Source organism: Dama dama, chromosome 19 (assembly GCF_033118175.1).
Source record: "Dama dama isolate Ldn47 chromosome 19, ASM3311817v1, whole genome shotgun sequence".
NCBI classification, from domain to species: domain Eukaryota; kingdom Metazoa; phylum Chordata; class Mammalia; order Artiodactyla; family Cervidae; genus Dama; species Dama dama.
In genome coordinates, this window is record NC_083699.1 from 69,746,993 (window position 1) to 69,768,572 (window position 21,580).

Genomic DNA, 21,580 nt, shown 5'->3' on the forward strand with positions numbered 1-21,580 from the left:
TTAAATTAAGCAGTTAGTACCTCTGAGATTAGAACATACACAACACTTTAAAGTGCTCAGGCCTCTTTTAAAAAGGAGTGAAAAGCCAGATGTCTTCAGCACTGCCAAACATTTTTAATAGGCAGCTTTCAACAAATCTATTCCATGAACATTGAGCCAGGTTAGGAAAGAAGGAAGGATAAGATATTAGAACTATGAGCTTCCAGTTGTTCACAACAGTATTTAAAAATGAGATTTCCAAAGGACTACTGCAGTAGCAAGGAGGGGAAGTAGAACCCTTCTGGTTGTTTCCAGGGAGCGAACAGGGCAGAGAAGACACATTTTTTTTTTCTTAACAGGCAGGCATTAGACAGGAATTAGAAGACGCAGCAGGAAGTGCCCTGAGACTTTTAACACCCGACGGGCTGTAGAGTTTCTTGTTAAAGCAAAGAAATGCTTCAAAATTGAGCTGCCATAAATGAAGACCAAAGTTTTAAGAAGGTGCTTAGTTTACAGTTCTTTGTATTTTACTTTCTTGTAAGTGTGGAGTAATAAAATGCCTCCTAGTTTTTAGGCAAGGAAACTTGCAAAGAGAGGAAGCCACCTGGGAATCTTTGCTTATTTAGGTGTTGGGCTGCGTTCCTCTTTAAGATGAGACTGACGAACACTGAGTATTTACAACCCACTAAGCTAAACAAACTAGTCAAAGTCTGTAAAGCCACTGCTTAGAAAACTAACTGCAGGAAATCATAAAGTACACCTATTGTGCGAAGTGATGTTAGACCATAAACTGTACTAAGTATTAATCACTGAAATGCAATGAAATCATCAGTTTCATTTCAGTCTTTCTTTTCTTTTTCTATCTCTATTCTTTAAAATTTAGTTAAAGATGCCTCTGAAAAGTCTCAGAGCCCAGAGGCCTGTTTCTTCTTCTCTGATTTTAGGTTAAAGCTGGAAAGAACCTTGGAGAGCAGATAGAAACCACTTACCTTGTTGACGGTTCTTGAGCAGAAGTGATTTTTATATAGCACGACTGATTAGCTTACATGCAGGTTTCGACACGCTCGATCATTCATACCTGGGAAAAACCTCTGCTCTCCCGTCCCAGGTCTGAGAAGAGCTAGCCTGCCAGCCCAAAATGACCTTCACACCAGACCTCAGACTTCCTTCCTAAGTGAAGAGGTGGCCTTGGACACCTTCAGATGGATGGTCTGTTTTTCTCTCCTACTACCTTGGATGCACCTGAATTGCTTTCTCCAGCAAAAGAACCAAGAATCAGCTATATTTATTGGAACATGGGTTGCTAGTATTTTCCTTTTTAATATAAAAAAAGAAATCATATATTTTTCAGTGAAAACAACAAACCTACTACTTAGCATTTCAAAGTGCTGGTTCATCTGATCTGGAAATTTTAGGAGGCCCCACAAAGTACCTGCCCCAGCTTTCGAATCTGGCGAAACCACCCTGTCAGTCTGAGTGCCTTGACTGCGGCCCCAGGGCGGCAGGGAGGTCCTGGCTGCCCCTTCCCTCCCCCCGGGCCCAGGGTCCCCGGGACGCAGGGCCGACCTGGCCCCCGCGGTGTACTCACCCGCCGAGTTCTCCCGCGTGAGGCAGTGGATGGCGGTCCGCTGGGTCTTGGGCTGCAGCAGGAGCAGGAGCACGGGCTCCAGGATGCGGGCCGCGTCGCCCAGGGAGAGCGCCCGCACCAGCCAGCCCTGGGCGGCGGCTCCGATGGCCCCGTCCGAGCTGCCCAGGCTGTCCAGCACCACGAACAGGGACCTGATGTGGGTCGGCGGGGATTGCAGATGCGCACTGTCAGGGCGCTCAGGACACCCTCGGAGAGCTCCACCCGGGGGGCTGGACTTGCGGGCCCAGGCAGACGAGGACCACAAGGTCAACCCTGCTTCCAGCTAGGGTCACTGCTGCTGTTTTGTTGTTGAGTTGCTAAGTCAGAGGAGCTTTTAAAAATCCTGATGCCCAGGTCTCCTCACAAATGGGGGGGTGGGGTGGGATGCATTAGGACCAGCTGTCATCTCTCCAAGGCTGCGTGTCTGACCCCACATTTGGGCTCCAGGAACACGGTAAAAGCGAAAGTGAAGTTGCTCAGTTGTGTCTGACTCCTTGTGACCCCACAGACTGTAGCCCACCAGGCTCCTCTGTCCATGGGATTTTCCAGGCAAGAATACTGGAGTAGGTTGCCTTTTCCTTCTCCAGGGGATCTTCCCTACCCAGGGATCGAACCCAAGTCTCCCGCCTTGCAGGCAGACGCTTTACCGTCTGAGCCATCAGGGAAGCTTACAAGAGACAAGGTAAGGGATTTTTAAACACCAGTGTAGAACAGAGCATGCCTGTAATAAAATGCATGGTTCTGGGCATGGGATTGAGGACATCGCAGCTGCACACACTCAGTGTGGCCGCCACCCCAGTTAAGATCCATGTGCGTGCGTGAGCGCTCCGTTGTGTCCGACTCTTTGCAACCCCATGGATGGTAGCCCGCCAGGCCCCTCTGTCTATGGGATTTCCCAGGCAAGAATACTGGAGTGGGTTGCCTTGTCCTTCTTCAGGGGATCTTCCCAACCCAGGGATCGAACCTGCATCTCCTGCACTGACTGGCAGGTGGATTCTTTACCACTGAGCCACCGGGGAAGCCTGGCCAAGATTTACCCCTCCTCGTCTTCCTACCAAGCCCCCTCGGGGGGCTTGTTCTGCCGGCTCCTCAGGCCAACTCTGAGGCACGCGGGGCTTCTTCCTTCCATAATCAAGGTAAGAAACACCCTACCAGTTATTCACACCTGTCTGGCCTGAATTCACTGAGGGGATCCCAGGAATCCTTGCTCCGCATCAAGAACACAGGGGCTGGGGGGCTTGGTTTCCACGTCATGCATCTCCCCGAGCCCAGCCTGGCACGCTGACCCAGCACCTCCCCAAAGTGTCCTTTTCCTTTAAGGGTTAAGTTATTAAAAAAAAAAAAAAAAAGAAGCCCCCATCACCTGTCAAAGGAGCGATTGTGAGACGTCACTCTGCTGCCCTGGATCTCTCTGGTCAGGTGCCAGATGACAGAAAATCGAAAGAGAGCTTCCAACCTGGTTCCCTTGAACATGAGAGAAAACGGGAGTGAGGCGCCTGGTTTCTGTCTTAACAGAACGTGTTCTCGGGGCAGCGAGCCCCATTTAAATGACAGATGAGAACTCAGCAGAAAGACGGCAGGCAGGGCAGACGTGCCCGAGTTAAGGGGCCTGGTGTCCGACGGGGCAGGGAGGAGGAGGACCCTGCTCCTCGCCCTCCTTGCTGCGGACGCGCTCTCGAGGCAGTCCGTGCTCCAGACTCCACGACCACTGGAGTCCAGGGCCACGGCCAGGCCTGCGACTGGAGAAGAATACAGGGCGTGGCCTCCTCGTGGCCCCTGGCAGTGCCATCCCCAGCCTCTTTGGCGCCAGTTTCACGGAAGACAACTTTATTCCATGAACTGGGGTTGGGGGATGGTTTCGGAATGATTCCATGCTCATTGACAGTTATTGTGCCCTTCATTTCTCATCTAATACCACCACTGATGTCACAGGAGGTTCCCATCTACAGCCCAGAGACTGGGGACCCCCGGCTTAGAGGACAGGACCTGACGGCAGTGCAGAGCCAGGGCTCCGGGGGTGACACGGTCTCTGCAGCTGCCTGCTTCACCCAGAGCTCTGGGGGCCCTGCAAGCATCATGGGAGCCTGGGCAGATGTCCCTGGTAAGCTTTAATACGACACACGGGGTGGCTCACGCTTCTGGAGGCCTTCCGGTCCTGAAATTACTGATCTATTAAAATGCTGCTGAGGCAACACACCTGTCCGTTAAACAGGATGTCCACTGCGCCCCAGAATGACTCCTGTCGGATACAGGTGAGTCTGCCTGAGGGCCTCCTTGATAGCTCAGATGGTAAAGAATCCGCCTGCAATGCGGGAGACCCAGGTTTGATCCCTGGGTCAGGAAGATCCCCTGCAGGAGGGCATGGCAACCCACTCCAGTATTCTTGCCCAGGAAATCCTCATGGCCAGGGGAGCCTGGCGGGCTACAGTCTGTAGGGTCGCAAAGAGTTGGACACGACTGAATGACTAACACATGCCACCACGTGACACCTGGGCGGGAGGCGGGGTGTCAGGACTGGGGTCAGACGGGGATCATTGGCTGCAGGGAGTCACCTTGTCGGGGTTCAGGAGGGCATGGCAGATGATGTCCTCGCAGACGTTGGCCGTGGGGGCCAGGCAGTGCAGCCGGTAGAACAACTCCACGCACGTGACATGATGCTCCCGGGTCTCCTTGTTCAGCTGATTCCAAAGCACACGAGCCACCCTCTGGATGGAGGGGAGAGAGCGTGAACACCGGCAAGTCCTGCCCCTTTCCTCCTTTGGCAGGCTGGTCCGGCCCCCAGCTGCTGGTTCCTGCCTACTTTTGCTATGTGAGCATTCTTAATACACAAAGAACCACCACCGCCAGGCGAAATGAACCACATCACAGGCCCCTCAGGAGCCACCGGGCGAGGGTAACGGCACAGGTGAAATGTGGGGATCGGCCACCTGGGACACTGCAGGTCTAGCCCGGATCTCCACGTTCAGAGGGAATCACCTGGCAGCAAGCACCTGTCGATGATGGAGACGTCCCCTCAACTAGCACACGCCAAAGCTCCCTATGCGCTGGCACTGGGGTGCCAGGGTCGCGCCCTCTAGGAAGTTTGGGGGCGATCTGTGGTGGTCGCTGTCCTGGGGTAGACACCCTAGCACCCTACCACTGGTGGTTGGCTCAATCTGGTGTTCAGCTTTAATCCCACAAATTTGCTTGTTCCCATTTCTATGCTCAGTGCTGTAGTAGAGGCCTGGCTCATCTTCAGGGCCCAAACTGTATCCCAGGATCAAGTCCTTCATCTCCTCAACTCTGATCTCAGCTCTTTAAACATATGACATCTGCGAGTGGCTGCAGCCCCTTCCCAAGTTCCAGGGGACACCAGCTGGACCAACCAGGGTGAGACTCAAAAAGAAGGCTGGTCCCACTCCTAGGAGGGGGAATTTCTAAAGGCATTTTTTTGGGGGGTCATGGAAAAAGATGATGTCTGACAGATTATAATGTTTTAGAGACCTTGTAGATCAAAGAACTTCTTTTGACTCATTTATTTCTGAGCTTCCCTGGTGGCTCAGACGGTAAGGAAATCACCTACAGTGCAGGAGACATGGGTTCGATCTCTGGGTTGGGAAGATGCCCTGGAGAAGGAAATGGTTACCCATGCCAGTGTTCTCACCTGGACAGAGGTGAGACTGTCATCAGTTTCAGATAACAGAGGTGAGACTCTGCCATCCCATGGACAGAGGAGCCTGGAGGGCTACAGTGCATGGGGTCGCAAAGAGTCGGACACAACTGAGCGACTAACACATTTCTGTTTGATAAAACTCTTCTTTGCACAGATCAAATTAATCACTGATTGGCCTAAGCCCCTAACCATTATTTATTTTTTACTTAAGGAAATGTGATTTCCAGTTATCAAGTTACATGTAAACTTCATACAAAAAACTTCTGTCAACTACAAATTGACACTTGCCAAGAGCATTGCCTGCGACAGAACAACAAGGGCATTTGCCATCTGCCTCTCCGGAGACTGAGCCCTGTGCTACTGCAGCTGCTGACCTTCAGGAGTTCAGGGAGGAGGGGGGAACTCTGTGCTCCAGGGAATCTGGTGGGACAGGTCTTTAGATAGTTAGATATTTTCAAGAACTGACTTCAGGATCCCCACCTTTGCATCTCTTCATATCTAGAAAGGGCTGTCCCTGATAGCTCAGCTGGTAAAGAATCCACTTGCAATGCGAGACCCCAGTTCGATTCCTGGTTTGGGAAGATCCGCTGGAGAAGAGAGAGGCTACCCACTCCAGTATTCTTGGGCTTCCCTTGGGGCTCAGCTGGTAAAGAATCCACCTGCAATGTGGGAGACCTGGGTTCAATCCCTGGGTTGGGAAGATCCCCTGGAAAAGGGAAAGGCTACCTACTCCAGTATTCTAGCCTGGAGAATTCCATGGACTCTATAGTACATGAGGTCGCAAAGAATTGGACGTGACTTTCACTTTGATATCTAGAAAAGCACTAAATCCCTTCATGGTTACATCAGCTCCTCCTGACTAGCAGAAAATCTCTTATAAAGTAAGCACCTCATTGCACTAAACTCCTCTTTCGCCGGAATCTTATATATTGACCTTCTAGGAAGAACTGATGCTGAAGCTGAAACTCCAATACTTTGGCCATGTGATGCAAAGGACTGACTGCTTGGAAAAGACCCTGATGCTGAGAAAGATTGAAGGTGGGAGAAGAAGGGGATGACAGAGGACGAAATGGTTGGATGGCATCACTGACTCTATGGACATGAGTCTGAGTAAGCTCCAGGAGTTGGTGATGGGCAGGGAGGCCTGGGGTGCTGCAGTCCATGGGGTCACAAAGAGTCGGACACGACTGAGCGACTGAACTGAACTGAAGGTTTAATATAAACTAAATATTGTTATACCTTTTACAAGTTTGTCAGCAAGGAAAGAACCACGAGTGAAGAAACTTCTGAAAAATGTAAATGAGATATGAGCCTTTAGATAAACTTTATTAAGAATAATTATGCTTCAGGAATGTCTAAAACAGTCTCTCCAGATAGGAGTAACTTATATGTCTAGGGTTTGTGCTAAACTAAGTGATGAAAGTTTATTGAATAGCTAAGATGGTTGGATGGCATCACCGACTCAATGGACATGGGTTTGGGTGGACTCTGGGAGTTGGTGATGGGCAGGGAAGCCTGGTGTGCTACAGTCCATGGGGTCGCAAAGAGTCGGACACGACTGAATGACTTAACTGAACTGAAGTCATTTCCAGATAAAATAAAGCAGTCCCTTTGCCTTCAGTCCCTAGGGCAAATTTATGTGTAAGATGTCCATCTGGAAGGTTTAAAGTTTTTTTGGAGGGTTTTTGAGACTTGATCACAAAAAACACGCCTGCCCATTCATCATCTTTGCCTTCTCAGTCCCTATGCCCTGGACATTTCCTTAGTGGCTGGCAATCTGCCATTACTACTTAGCAAGGGCAGGGCACTCTTGGGACATCTGACCTTACTCTTGTTGGCACTGTAGGCAGAATGAACGTTGGTATGTAAGCTGTTCCATGGGAACGAGAAAAAGGCTAGAGGATGTGGAACCAGCCCGAGGCCTGGAGTCTGAGAACCTGGGGCGCACCCTGGCTGTCTGTATAGGTTACTTTACCATCTGTAGTTCCAGCATCTCAATGTGGGTAGGCTTCAGCCCTGCCTCGTTCTTGAGAACCTGGTAACATTAATACATAACGTATGCTCCAATGCTTGGCAAGTAGTACATGCTCAGGTACGTACTAAATCTGAATCAAAATAAAAATCAAGGCTTCAGAAAGGACTCATAAAAGCATACCCAAACAAGAGCAAAGTATTGAGTGCTATCATTTTTATTCTATTAATAGCCTTCCAAGAATTCATGGATGAAATTTTTTCTTCTTTTTTCCTCTCTGTGCCTATGATGGAGCTATGCCAAACTCTGTGATGTATGCAGGACCAGGAAAAAAGATCTGCCCAGTTGCTGTGGTTCCAAGTTTTACAGAGTCAAGATCTATACTGTTACTCAACTTTGGTAGGAAGGAAGACAGGGAGAATGAGGGGCAAAAGCTGAAGAACGACTAAATCCAGGATCTGCCAGGACCCAACATCATAAGTGGGTCTAGACTGAACAAACCATGGACCCTCTCCCAGTGAAAATTATAGAAAAAGAAAACAGCCAGCCATTTAGAGTTGCTGGACATTATCCTAAGGGCATTCAAGAAATGAGGAAAAACTCAAGAGAATCTACGAAAATTCCAGCACAAGAAGCAACAAGTCTATGGCACTTCAACTACAACCCTCCCACCTCTCCATCCAGCTTGACTTGATAGCAGGTGGCCGGGAAGATGGGCCTCCCCGCTCCCAGCTCCCCAGCTAATAAGGCTTCTGCATCTCCCTGGGAGGAACAGGCCTCCAGTATTTTACTCCTCTGCCCTGGTTCTTGGGTGGAGGCTCTATCCAAGCATAGCAGGCTAAGAACACGAGGGTCTGGATCATTCATGAGGAGAGGAAAAGACGCACACCCAGATGACCAGAGGCTACCACCCCGCCCAGCACCCCGCCAGGAAATCACACCAAGAGAAGCAGACAACTGACCCAGTTACAGCTCTTCCTGCACAACAGATTCAGAGATTTTGCCAAGGGGGACAGGCAGGCCACAAAACAGAGCTGCACAGCTCTCTGTAAGGGGACAGAGTGTAGGATAAGGTCAAGCCTGGGAGTGCTCTCAGAAATAACAAGAGATTTTAATGGTGAGTAATTAAGAGGAGGCTGTGAACTCCATGATAGCAACAAGCTACACCACAAGCCAGCTCATTTACCAGAAATAAACAGGGACACATCTTATCTTAATATCTTATTAAAGTCGCTCAGTCCTGTCTGATTCTTTGCAACTGCATGGACTATACAGTTCATGGAATTCTCCAGGCCAGAATACTGGAGTGGGTAGCCTTTCCCTTCTCCAAGGGATCTTCCCAACCCAGGGATTGAACCCAGGTCTCCCACATTGCAGGTGGATTCTTTACCAGCTGAGCCCCAAGGGAAGCCCAAGAACACTGGAGGGGGTATCCTATCACTTCCCCAGTGGGTTTTCCCAACCCAGGAATTGAACCAGGTCTCCTGCATTGCAGACAGATGCTTTACCAACTGAGCTAACAGGGACACAGAGAGCTAGGAAAAATCCTCCTATGTCAAAACAAATCTCTAAGACTAGCCTCAAAAAACTACTTGAGACACGGACCTCTCTGAGGGCCCAGGGGTTAAGAATCTGCCTTCCAATGCAGGGGGTGTGGGTTCACCCCTGGGTAGGGAAGTAAGATCCCACATGCCACAGGGCAAGTCAGCCTGCACACTGCAAACGGAAGCCCACACATCACAACAGAGATCCTGCATGCCACAACTAAGACCCAACACAGCCCGAAAGATAATAGATACACACACACAAATAAACAAACATTAAAAGAAAAAACCTACCTCAGTCAAGAGTATAAACTGGATCAGGCTGTGGAGTAATTTGTGCCCTGGGGCATTGCTAAAAATAATAGAGCCATCATCCAGTGATTAGTGGAGCCTAATATCTGGGTGTGATACCCACAGAGTTTAACAGAAATCAGGGAAAGTCAATGAAAATCTTGCTAAAATCACCATCATCTCAAGAGTGGCTGCGCATTCCTAAGGTGGCAGCCTCCAAGGAGCAGCAGCAAATGCCTCACCCTGCAGGGGAAACAAACTAAAACAGTCAATTCACTAAACAAACAAGAGAGACAACAACAAGTCACTGGTGGAGGTGGAGGGAGGTGCCAGAATACAAAGCCTTCAATAAAGGTTACAAGACAGGGCAAAGATACAAGAAAATATGACCCACACGCAGGGATTAAAGAAGCAGACAGTACAAGCCAAGAGAGGAACCAGATTTAACAAAGACTTCAAAGGAGCCATTATAAATGTGTTTGAATAACTAAAGGAAACCATGTTCAAGGAAGAAAAAAAAATATGACAATGCCTCATCAGATAGATGATAACAATAAGAAGTCAGAAATTATTACAAAAAGGAAACTCTGGAGTTGAAAGTACAATAACAAATGAAAAATTCACTAGAGGGGGCTCAACAATTTACTTGAACTAGCAGAAGAGTCAATGAAAAAGACTGATAAAAATCATGAAATCTGAAGTATATAGGAAAAAAAAAAGAAAAATGAATAAAGCCTGAGAGAAACGTGCAGAACACCATTAAGGGCACCAGCATACACGTAAGTGGAGTGCAGGTTCAGGAAAAATAAATGAGCAGGAAAAATATTTAAAGAAATAAGGGCTGAAAACTTCCCAAATTTGATGAAAAATCTCTATCTACATATCCAAGAAGCTCCAAGAAGGATAAATACAAAGAGATCCACACCCAGACACATCCTAGTGGAATGACAAAGGACAGAGAAAATCTTGAAAGTAACATGAAAAAATTGATTTGATAATTTATAAGCAAACCCCTGTAAGGTAACAGCCAACTTTTCATCAGAAACAAGGGAAGCCAGAAGACTGGTGAATGACATATTCAAACAATTAATTCAAATGCAGGTTCACTCAAACATTTAGCTGAGCATTTGTTATGGATTATTAAACAAGTGCTGCTTTAAATATTTTATAATCAAGTGTATGTGGAAAAGATTAAAGTGGGCTTATTCTTATATTCAACGTGTTGAAAGACAAAAAAAAACAACATGATCTTATATCCCATAAATCTATCTTATATAAAAGAAAGAAAAATAAAGACATTTCCAGATAAAGAAAATCTAGCATATTTTGTTACTAGCAGCCCTACTTTACAAGACTAATGGAAAAGTTCTTCAGGGTGAAAATAATTGACCCCAGACAGTTATCTGAATCCATACAAAAAGCAAAGAGCATCAGAAAAAGTAATTATGTAATTATAAAGAGACAGCATGAATGCATATTCCTTCTCTTTTCTTCTTACAAATAATTTTAAAAACCAGTTGCGTAAAACAATAGGTCCACACTGCACTGTTGGTCCCGTCACTTGTAGAAATGTATTTTACAACAGTACAAGCGAAGGTGGACTGAAGTAAAGAAAAGTACCAGATGTAAACTTGAACCCACAAGTGAAGAGAGCCAGAGCGGGGACACGCAACAACAGGCTCGTTCAAAATCTGGAAAGGAGTATGTCAAGGCTGCATATTGTCAACTTGCTTATTTAACTTACATGCAGAGTGTGAAAGCGTCAGTTGCTAGGTCATGTCTGACTCTCTGCATTCCCATGGACTGTAGCCTGCCAGGCTCCTCTGTCCACAAAATTCTCTAGGCAAGAATACTGGAGTGCGCTGTCATGCCTTCCTCCAGGGGATCTTCCCAACCAAGGGATTGAACCTGGGTCTCCTGCATTTCAGGCAGATTCTTTACCATCTTAGCCACCTGAGAAGCCCTATATGCAGAGCACATCATATAAAATGGCGAGCTGGATGAACCTTAAGATGGAATCAAGATTTCTGGGAGAAATATCAATAACCTCAGATATGCAGAGGACACCACCCTCATGGTAGAAAGAGAAGAGGAATTAAAGAGCCTCCTGATGAAGGTGAAAGAGAGTGAAAAAGATGGCTTAAAATTCAACATTCAAAAAACGAAGATCATCGCATCCGGTCCCATCACTTCATGGCAAACAGATGGGGAAACAATGCAAACAGTGACAGACTTAATTTTCTCGGGCTTCAAAATCATTGCAAATGGTGATTGCAGCCATGAAATTAAAAGATGTTTGCTCCTTGGAAGAAAAGCTATGACCAACCTAGACAGAATACCAAAAAGCAGAGACAAAGGTCAGTTTGCCGACAAAGGTCTGTCTACTCAAAATTATGGTTTTTCCAGTAGTCATGTATGGATGTCAGAGTTGTACTATAAAGAAAGCTGAGCACTGAAGAATTGACGCTTTTGAACTGTGGTGTTGGAGAAGACTCTTGAGAGTCCCCTGGACTGCAAGGAGATCCAACCAGCTCATCCTAAAGGAGATCAGTCCTGGGTGTTCATTGGAAGGTCTGATGCTGAAGCTGAAGCTATACTACTTTGGCCACCTGATCCGAATCACCTACTCATTGGAAAAGACCCTGATGCTGGGAAAGATTGAAGGCAGGAGGAGAAGGGGATGACAGAGAATGAGATGGTTGAATGGCATCATCAATTCAGTGGACACAAGTTTGAGCAAATTCCAGGAGATTGTGAAGGACAGGGAAGCCTGGCATGCTGCAGTCCATGCGATCACAAAGAGTCGGACACAACTAAGCAACTGAACAACCAAACTCTATGAGTATATACTTGTTTTCCTTTCCTTTACCAAGTTCTTAAAATATCATAAGATTATACAACCACATCTTGTTCAGTTTATAACATACCTAGATGTACTATGCATAATAACAACAGCACAAGAAAGGGAAGAGGAACAGAGCTACTCAAGAGGTGAAAAAGGGTTAGTCAGTCAGTCATGTCTGACTCTTTGCGACCCCATGGACTGCAGCCTGCCAGGCATGTTTCTACAACTCATAGGAATTCAGAATGGAAGTGAAGTCAATTCTGATAAGATGCACATGGTAAACCTTAAGAGTACTAACCACTAAAAAAAAAAAAAACTCCAAAAATACATTGAAAAAAAATCATTAAGGGGATTAAAACATTACACTGGAAAAGAGCACTTAATGAAAAAGAAAATAAAAAAGGGGAAACAGGTGGGAAAAAAAAGAAATCACATATAGAAAACAAGGAAAGTGGTATATTTCTATGAATATAGTAAAAACCACTGAATTGTGTACTTGAAATGGGTGAGTTATATCTAAATAATGCTGTTAACAAAAAAAAAAAAAAAAAAAAGGAACTTCCCTGGTGTTCCAGTGGCTAAGCCTCCACACTCCCAATCCAGGGGGGCCCCAGGTTTGATCCCTGGATAGGAAAGTAGATCCTATATGTGGCAACTAAGACCCGGCACAGCCAGATAAATAAAAAAAAAAGAGTGGGGGGAGAGCAGAACCAAGCTGGAGATGGCTTCAGCTACATGACTTGCTTGGGGAGGGTTCAACCCAATAGGTAAAAAGCCAGCCCACTTCAATAGTCGTTCAGAGGACGAGCTGTCAAGTCCTCAAAGGAGAGTTTATTTCCCGCACCTCACAGAAAGCATCAAGAATCTCTCTTCCTCAGGGTCTCCGAGTTTGCAGGGCATTTGGCGCCCCTCCTCCCCTCAGGGGAAACATGTTCCCCCTAGAGGCCCTGGTGAGTGACCCTGTCCGTGTCTACACCGTATGACCACTCTGCCCTAGCCTGGGTCACTGTTGTGGTGGACTGGACAGCAGAAGCCGCCTGACCCAGGCGTGCCCTGCTGACTGCCTATTTAAGAGCCTTGACAGGCTAGCTCAGAACTATGAAAAAGAGATGCCAGTGTCATTAGCTCTGACAACCAAGCTTGAGGGTCCTGAGGCTGACTGAAGGTCAAGTGACAAGCAGGTTAGGTCCTGGCTGGCAGGGAGACGTGGAGAGGAAGCAGCCTTGGGCTCTGACAGCTCCCCAGGTGAGGCCCGTGAGAGACAGCGGCATTCTACTCCCAACCCTGGCCTTGCATGGGCTCCATCTTTATAATAAACCTCAGTTTTGTTTTTTCATGAGCTAGCTGGAATAGCTTTCAGCTTCTTGCAGTTGATTGAGCCCTATAATACCTTATTTTCTTACTCTGTCCCCAAGAAAGATGGACAACAGCTGCTCACCATCTTCAGCAATAATCTTTCTCACATTTGACAAGTACTAAGCTTTCTTAAGAGGAAGAGATGGTTGGAGGGCATCACCGACTTAATGGACATGAATTAGAGCAAGCTCTTAGCAGAGACATTACTTTGCCAACAAAGGTCCATCTAGTCAAAGCTATGGTTTTTCCAGGAGTCATGTATGGACGTGAGAGTTGGACTATAAAGAAAGATGAGTGCTGAAGAATTGATGCTTTTGAACTGTGGTGTCGGAGAAGACTCTTGAGAGTCCCCTGGACTGCAAGGAGATCCAACCAGTCCATCCTAAAGGAAATCAGTCCTGAATGTTCATTGGAAGGACTGATGTTGAAGCTGAAACTCCAATACTTTGGCCACCTGATGCGAAGAACTGACTCACTGGAAAAGACCCTGGTGCTGGGAAAGATTGAAGGCAGGAGGAGAAAGGGATGACAGAGGATGAGATGGTTGGATGGCATCACTGACTCAATGGACATGAGTTTGAGTAAACTCTGGGAGATGGCGATGAACAGGGAGGCCGGGCGTGCTGCAGTCCATGGGATCGCAAAGAATCGGACATGACTGAACAACTGAAGTTTTCCTTGAGGCTAAATAACCTCAAAGCCTCAAATCTCACAAAGTGGGACAGAGTTTCTTTTTCTGTGTATTTAGATAAGTTAGCAATTCTTACTTATGGAGTAAGTCAGCCTAAAACTGAACACAAATATTACTGAACACTTGCTGCGGGGCCAGAAACTGCCAGGAGCTGGGGTTGCTGCTAAGTCTCTTCAATTGTGTCCGACTCTGTGTGACCCCATAGACGGCAGCCCACCAGGCTCCCCTGTCCCTGGGATTCTCCAGGCAAGAACACTGGAGTGGGTTGCCATTTCCTTCTCCAGTGCATGAAAGTGAAAAGTGAAAGTGAAGTCGCTCAGTTGTGTCCGACTCTTAGCGACCTCATGGACTGCAGACTACCAGGCTCCTCCGCCCATGGGATTTTCCAGGCAAGAGTACTGGAGTGGGGTGCCATTGCCTTCTCCGAGGAGCTGGAGTTAGAGACAGACAAAGCAGGCCCAGGTCTCCAGCCACCTGCTCTGGCTGCTACCCAAGGCACCATATTCTTTGTCATCACCACCAAAACCTTAGGCCTTCCCAGGTGGCGCAGTGGTAAAGAATCCGCCTGTCAGTGCTGGAGATGCAAGACATAACAGGTTCAATCCCTGGGTTGGGAAGACCCCCTGGAGAAGGAAATGGCAACCCATTCCAGGCTTCTTGCCTGGACAATTCCATGGACAGAGGAGCCTGGTGGGCTACAGTCCATGGAGTCACAAAGAGTCAGACATGACTGAGCAACTGAATGCATACACGCACACACACACACACATCCACCCACCCCACCCCCAAAACTTCAGGGACAGCTTCAAAGAAAGAGTCTACGAAGAAGGTCTCAGGGTCCCAGCCTTCCTCTTCCTGGTGGGAAATACCTGATAGAAGTCTGTTTTCTCTGCAATGACTTTCAGTATTCCTGGAGCTATGGGAGGAACTGTCACCATCTGCAGTTTGCCGAAAAATGGGTTGTGTCCGGAGTTTTTATAGCGTTTCATCTTGTCTTCGATGACGAGGGCGAGGGACTGGGAATGGTTGATCACTTCGAGCAGGGTGGAGATGGCCACGTTCTGGAGGTAGCAATCAGTCACACAGCAGCTGATGGTCATCAGGGACTTCAGCCAAGGTGGAAAACCAGAATCGCCCGCTCCTGAAAGGATGACAACCAAAGAGGATGGAGACACACAAAAACCTCTCGAGACTGGCTCACCAGCCTGCAGCCTCTAAGACCTTCCGATCTGGGAGGCCACCTGCATAGCAGTGTGATAACCTCCCGGGGGTGACACATTCCACTGTCCCCATTCAGGGCCAGGGGGCCGATGAGACCAAAGTCATGTGCTAACAGACGGTTCAAGTTCTGCAAATGTCACTCTTGGGGCTTTGAGATGATTTAAAACATGCTTCTCTTGTTTAAAAATTTTGTCAATGATGGGACTTTCCCTGTGGTCCAGTGGTTGAGAATCTGCCTGCCAGTGCAGGGGACACGGGTTGGATCCCTGGTCTGGGAAGATCCCACACGCCTTGAGGCAACTAAACCTATACCCTACAATGACCGAAGCCTTCGCACCCTAGAGCCTGTGCTCTGCAACAAGAGACGCTACTGCAACGAGAAGCCGGCACGCCACAACTAGAGGGTAGCCCCTGCTCACCGCAACTAGAGAAAGCCCTTGTGCAGCAATGAAGGGCCCATGCACCACAACAAAGACCCAGTACAGCCACACACAGACACAAAATGTAAACACAGTAAAATTTGAATGAAAATACTTGAGCTTTACAAGAGGCTAAAAATATACTGAAGATATCAATTCTAAATGTATTTCTTCCAAGTATACTGTCATCTGCAGCTCTGAAGTCAAGAGACACATTGCATGGAATGTTTAATAAAGGTGATGATGAGAGGGGAAATGTTCACCCTCAGCTCCTACCAACTTAATCACTCTTCTTTTCTTACACCTTCCCCTTGATCTTTTTCTTTAAAGTGTTCACTGCCTGCAATGGACTCAACTGCATGTGCCCAAAATTCACATGCGAATGCCCCAGCTCCCCAGAGTAACAGTATTTGGAGGGGGTGCCTGGGTCTAGATGAGGTCCTGAGGGGTGGCCGATATGATGGGATTGGAGCCCTTATTAGAAGACACCAGAAAGACCCCCTACACACCCCCACACACGTCCCAGGATGTGAACATATGGTGAGAAGGTGGCAGTCTGTAACACAGGGACGAGTTCTCACCAGACGCTGACCATGCTGGCACCCTGATCTCGAACTTCAAGACCCAGAACTGTGAGAAAACACATTTCTGTGGTTTAAGCATCCCCCAGCCTATGGTATTTTGTTGTGGCAGCCTGGGCTTAACGTGCTGCCGGTAACAGTTTAAACTGCGTCCTCACAGAAATTCTTATGTTGAAGTTTATAAACCCGTAGGACCTCAGAACGACCCTCTTGGGAAACTGGTCGCAGATGTAATGACTTAAAAGAGGCCCTGGTAGAGAAGGAGTGGGTGTGCCTCTAACCCAATGTAACGGGTGCCCTGAGTGCATGCGTGCTAAGTCGCTTCAGCCGTGTCAGACTCTTTGCAACTCTACGGACTGCAGTCCACCAGGCTCCTCTGCCCAGGCAAGAAGGCTGGAGTGGGTTGCCATGCTCTTCTCCAGGGGATCTTTCTGACCCAGGAATCAAACCCATGTTTCCTATGTCTCCTGCATTGGCAGGCGGGTTCTTTACCACTAGCGCCACCTGGGAAGCCGAATGGGTACCTTAGAGAAGGGAGACCGGAATACGGACACGTACAAGGGAAGAATGCCATGGAAAGATGAGGGCTGGGTTTCCACAGGCCTGGGAACCACCAGAAGCGGGAGGAATGGCTGGAACACACCCTTCTGAAGCACCTTCAGAGGGAGCGCAGCCCTGCCAACACGCTGACCTCAGACTTCTGGCCTCCAGACCGTGAGACAACACATTTCTGTGGTTTAAGCCACTCGGTGGGTGGTACTTTGTTATGGGAGCCCTGGCACATTAACACATAAAGCTTTAGGAACAAGTCTCATGAAAGAGTCTATGTACTGACTAGGGTGAGGCTCCTTTTATGTCTCAGACCCTCTAACAGGCTGTGCTGGGCACCCGAAGGTTAATAAATACAGACCCAGGAGTTTCCTTGGTGGTCCAGGGGTTAAGACTCTGCGCTTCCATTGCAGGGGGCGTGGGTTCAATACCTGGTTGGGGAACTAAGATGTCATGGGCCACGTAGTGTAGTGTTAGTCGCTCAGTTGTGTCCGACTCTTTTTTTTTAAGTTTAAGATCATTTTATTGAGGGAGGAGAGGTGGGGAGAGGTGGGGGGCAGCTATAGCTCCCCCAGCCCCACCAGGGGGAAAAGACCCCCTCCCCGCCTCCCATCCCCCAAGTGGTTCCCCTGTATTGGGGGGGGAACTTTGTGCAAACTCTGCCCCGGAGGGTGGCGGGTGGGTGTGAAATGGCAGCTGCGGCTGGTGGAGGTGCTACTGCGCGCTGGGGGGCTTGTAAGGCTCCAGGAGGAGAGCGGAGAAGGTGTTGACCTTGTCCACTCCCCGAACCTCATGGGGCAGCAGCGGCAGCTTCACAATGTGGAAGTCTTCGTATAGGTCCTCCATCTGGTCCAGGTACTTGGCTTGGATCTTGTGGCGGGCCTCACACATCTTGCAGGGCTTCTCAGGATCAGGGAAGACGAGCTGGTTGACGATGATGTTGTGCGTGTCAATCTTGCACTTGGCCAGCTCCTGGATCAGCTGTTCGGTTTCATACAGGGACAGGAACTCCGCGATGCACACACAGATAAAGGTTGTTTGCTCAGGGTCCTTTAACTGCTCGCTGACGGAGCGGATGACAGGCAGCGTCTCCTCCAGCTTGGAGGCCAGCTGGTCTGCGTTCATGTCACCGAGGCCCAGCATGTTGCACATCTGTGAGATGAAGGGGCTGATCTGGTTCTTGATCTGCATGAGGCGGCCAAGCCCCCGCTCGACGATGGTGGGGAAGTTGAGCAGCCTCAGCGTGTGGCCTGTGGGCGCCGTGTCGAACACCACCACGGAGAAGTTCATGCCCTTCACCAGCCTCATCACCTCTTCGTAGCTCATGGCCTCGTCGATGCCTGGGAATGCGCTCATAGCTTCTTGCATCATCTTTTTGCCCATGCTCAGCATGTTATCCTCTTCAAAGAACTCATCCGGCAGCTCCGCCACACCCAGGCTGGGGTCAATCTCCATGGCAAAGAGGTTGTCATAGCCTTTGACCTTGGTAGGCACCTTGGAAAACTTCTGGTCAAATGCATCGGAGATGTTGTGGGCTGGGTCAGTGGAGATGATCAGAACACTCTCCCGCCCCTTGGACAGCTGGACTGCTAGGCTGCAGCTGCAGGTTGTCTTGCCAACGCCACCTTTGCCCTCAACGAAGATCCACTTAAGACTGCGCTGTTCGATGATGTTGCTAAGTGTGGGCTCCAGCGGCTCCACATCAGGGGCATCCTCGAACTCCTCTGCCTCAACCCCCCACCCGGCCACCCCTCTGTGTCCGACTCTTTGTGACCCCATGGACTGTGACCTGCCAGGCTCCTCTGTCCATGGGGATTCTCCAGGCAAGACTACTGGGGTGGATGATCCCTTCTCCAGAGGATCATCCCGACCCAGGGATCAAACCCAGGTCTCCTGAATTGGAGGCAGATTCTTTACCGTCTGAGCTACCTACAGGGAAGATCCCACATGCCATGGGGTGCAGCCAAAAAAAAAAAAAAAAGAAAGGAACTGTAAAGATACAGAGGGAGCTTGCTTAGGTTTCTGTCTGGTAAAGACAAACCCAAACCGTACATGGTAACTACGAAACAAGGAAGGAAAATGGGGGTGGGCAGACAGTGCCCTCTTGGTCGCTGTGAAATTTTAACTCCTCTATAACCCTCAGGGGCCCAAGGCTTCCTGACCCCTCCCAGCAGACTCCTGGGGAGCCCCTTACCCGGAGGCTGGAAGAGGACCTCACAGAGCTGCTCCGTCTCCTCCTCGGACAGGTACACGGGGAAGGTGGCACACTCCAGCAGCAGGTGGCAGGCGGCCGCGAAGGCCTCCCGGACACCCTCCCGGGAGCCCGCCAGGTCAAGGACCACCTGGTCCACGGCCCACCCCTCGTCCTTTTTGCGGCCGGGGCTGCGGGGCGGGGGTGAGGGCAGCTCCACACTCCTGGCCTTGAAGGGGGACCCTCGGGCCGTGAAGAGGTCAGAGAGCATCTGCTTGAACTGGGGCACACCGCCCAGGGGCCGGGCCTCCCACGAGCCCTTTCCACTCTCATCCCGCCGGCCCGCAGGCTCCTCCGCCGACTTGGCCTCTTCCCCGGACGCCGTCAGCTGCGCCCCAAAAACGTTCTTGTGGGCGAAGGTGGCGATCAGCTCCTGGATGCAAAGGAACGTCCTCTGCATGCTCCCGCCCTTCTTCCAGACGTCGTCTTTGTCCGGGGAAACCCGGGGCACCCGCAAGTGCTCCGAGAGCTCGGGCGACGAGGCGCTCAGTCCGATGCCGCTGTCCTCTGATTTCAGTGGGGGAAATGGCACGTCTTCGTCACCCAGGGGCACTGCGTCTGTGTTGGCAATCACTTCGGTGTTTTCACCTCTGACCGGACTCTGCAAAAAAAGGAAAAAGGAAGTCTGTATCGTGGATCTTGTAAGACCAAGGGGTTCAAATATCAAGGGAATCAAGCTATGAATGCATCCTCCCTGAGGCCACAGTTTTCCAAGCCAAGAGGATCTCCATGTGTATCATCAGACAGCCCTCTTCATACTAGTTATTCAGACCCTTCAGAATCCAAAAAGGTTATTTAAAAACAGTTTCTGCCAGCAGGGACCCACTGTACGGTACAGGGAACGCTGCTCAGAGTTACGTGGGAGCCGGGATGGGTGGGGAGTCGGGGAGGAAGGACACACGCGTGTGGACAGCCGGGTCACTCTGTTGTGCACCTGAAACTATCACAACATTGTTCATCTGCTCTCCTCCAATACGGGCTTCCCAGGGGGCGCTAGGGGTCAAGAATCGGCCTGCCAGTGCAGGAGATGCAGGCTCCATCCCTGGGTGGGGAAGATACCCCAGAGGAGAAAACGGCACCCGCCTGCAGTAGCATTGCCTGGAGAATTACATGGGCCTGGGGGGCCACACGCGCCGGCTGCGACAGACCCCGCAGAAGCACGGCCATGAAGAAATGCAGATGACACCACCCTTTTGGCAGAAGTGAAGAACCAAAAAGCCTCTTGATGAAAGTGAAAGAGGAGAGTGAAAAAGTTGGCTTAAAGCTCAACATTCAGAAAACTAAGATCATAGCATCTGGTCCCATCACTTCATGGGAAATCGATGGGGAAACAGTGGAAGCAGTGTCAGACTTTATTTTTGGGGGCTCCAAAATCACTGCAGATGGTGACTGCAGTCATGAAATTAAAAGACGCTTCCTCCTTGGAAGGAAAGTTATGACCAACCTAGATAGCATATTAAAAAGCAGAGACATTACTTTGCCAACAAAGGTCCGTCTGGTCAAGGCTATGGTTTTTCCAGTGGTCGTGTATGGATGTGAGAGCTGGACTGTGAAGAAAGCTGAGTGCAGAAGAATTGATGCTTTTGAACTGTGGTGTTGGAGAAGACTCTTGAGAGTCCCTTGGACTGCAAGGAGATCCAACCAGTCCATCCTAAAGGAGATCAGTCCTGGGTGTTCATTGGAAGGACTGACGCTGAAGCTGAAATTCCAGTACTTTGGCCACCTCATGCGAAGAGTTGACTCATTGGAAAAGACCTTGATGCTGGGAGGGATTGGGGGCAGGAGGAGAAGGGGACGACAGAGGATGACATGGCTGGATGGCATCACTGACTCAATGGACATGAGTTTGAGTAAACTCCGGGAGTTGGTGATGGACTGGAGTGCTGCAATTCATGGGGTCGCAAAGAGTCGGACACGACTGAGCAACGGAACTGACTGGTGGGCCACAAACAGTCCATGGGGTCACAAAGAGTCAGACATGACTGAGCAACTGATCACAAGACTCCAACGTGAAGCCAAATTTTAAGAAAGCAAAATGAAAAAAAAAAAAAAAAAGTTTCTGACATTTAAGAATATGAATGAGGAAACTGGGTTGAGCATAAAATACAGGCATAAAGGAATGAATAAGAGACAGTAAGAACAAAATATTAACCACATACATGACTCACACACACACACATGTGTACATACATACTGTGGCTTTTTCAGAAGGATGACACTTCAGTGAATCAACCTCTTATATACTGTTACTCAGGGAATACTACATTAAACTGAAAACTTATCATCACCTGACCCACTCTCTGGGGAAGAATGATACAGTATTATGCAAATGTTTGGAAACATTGTTATTTATATTTGTACATGACACATGCTTGTACTTTACAGTTTACATCCTTTTTAGGGTTTTTCCAACAGCTGTTAACAGCTAGGGGAAGAAAAAAACTAGCTTTGAGAGTGAAGGAAGAACTGGTAACTACTCTGCAAACTGAGCTTCAAGCCCCACGGGCAGCCCACCTGCCTCCCAGCACTAACCAACACGCATGGCTCTTCTTTCAGGAAAAGGAAAAAGTGAAGTCGCTCAGTCGTTTCCGACTCTTTGCAA

General features: G+C 48.9%; 2 protein-coding genes across 5 annotated transcripts in view; both read right to left on the bottom strand.

Moving 5' to 3' along the window:
* The window catches only part of DOP1B (DOP1 leucine zipper like protein B), a 125,023-nt gene that overhangs the window by 42,175 nt on the left and 61,268 nt on the right, over window positions 1-21,580 (bottom strand). For all 4 annotated transcript variants that reach the window (XR_009697016.1, XM_061167349.1, XM_061167348.1 and 1 more), the window contains 5 exons: window positions 18,922-19,579; window positions 14,827-15,098; window positions 4,159-4,311; window positions 2,970-3,070; window positions 1,568-1,758 (listed from right to left, as the gene is read on the bottom strand). Coding sequence is in view for 3 of the 4 variants with exons in the window: in XM_061167349.1 (XP_061023332.1) it covers window positions 1,568-1,758; window positions 2,970-3,070; window positions 4,159-4,311; window positions 14,827-15,098; window positions 18,922-19,579 (1,375 nt within the window). In the remaining variant the exon portion in view is untranslated. The remainder of the gene's footprint in view (window positions 1-1,567; window positions 1,759-2,969; window positions 3,071-4,158; window positions 4,312-14,826; window positions 15,099-18,921; window positions 19,580-21,580) is intronic.
* LOC133073993 (ATPase GET3-like) lies at window positions 17,256-18,521 on the bottom strand. The gene has a single exon (XM_061167971.1). The coding sequence runs from the start codon at window positions 18,504-18,506 to the stop codon at window positions 17,442-17,444; it is 1,065 nt and encodes a 354-aa protein (XP_061023954.1). The 5' UTR covers window positions 18,507-18,521; the 3' UTR covers window positions 17,256-17,441.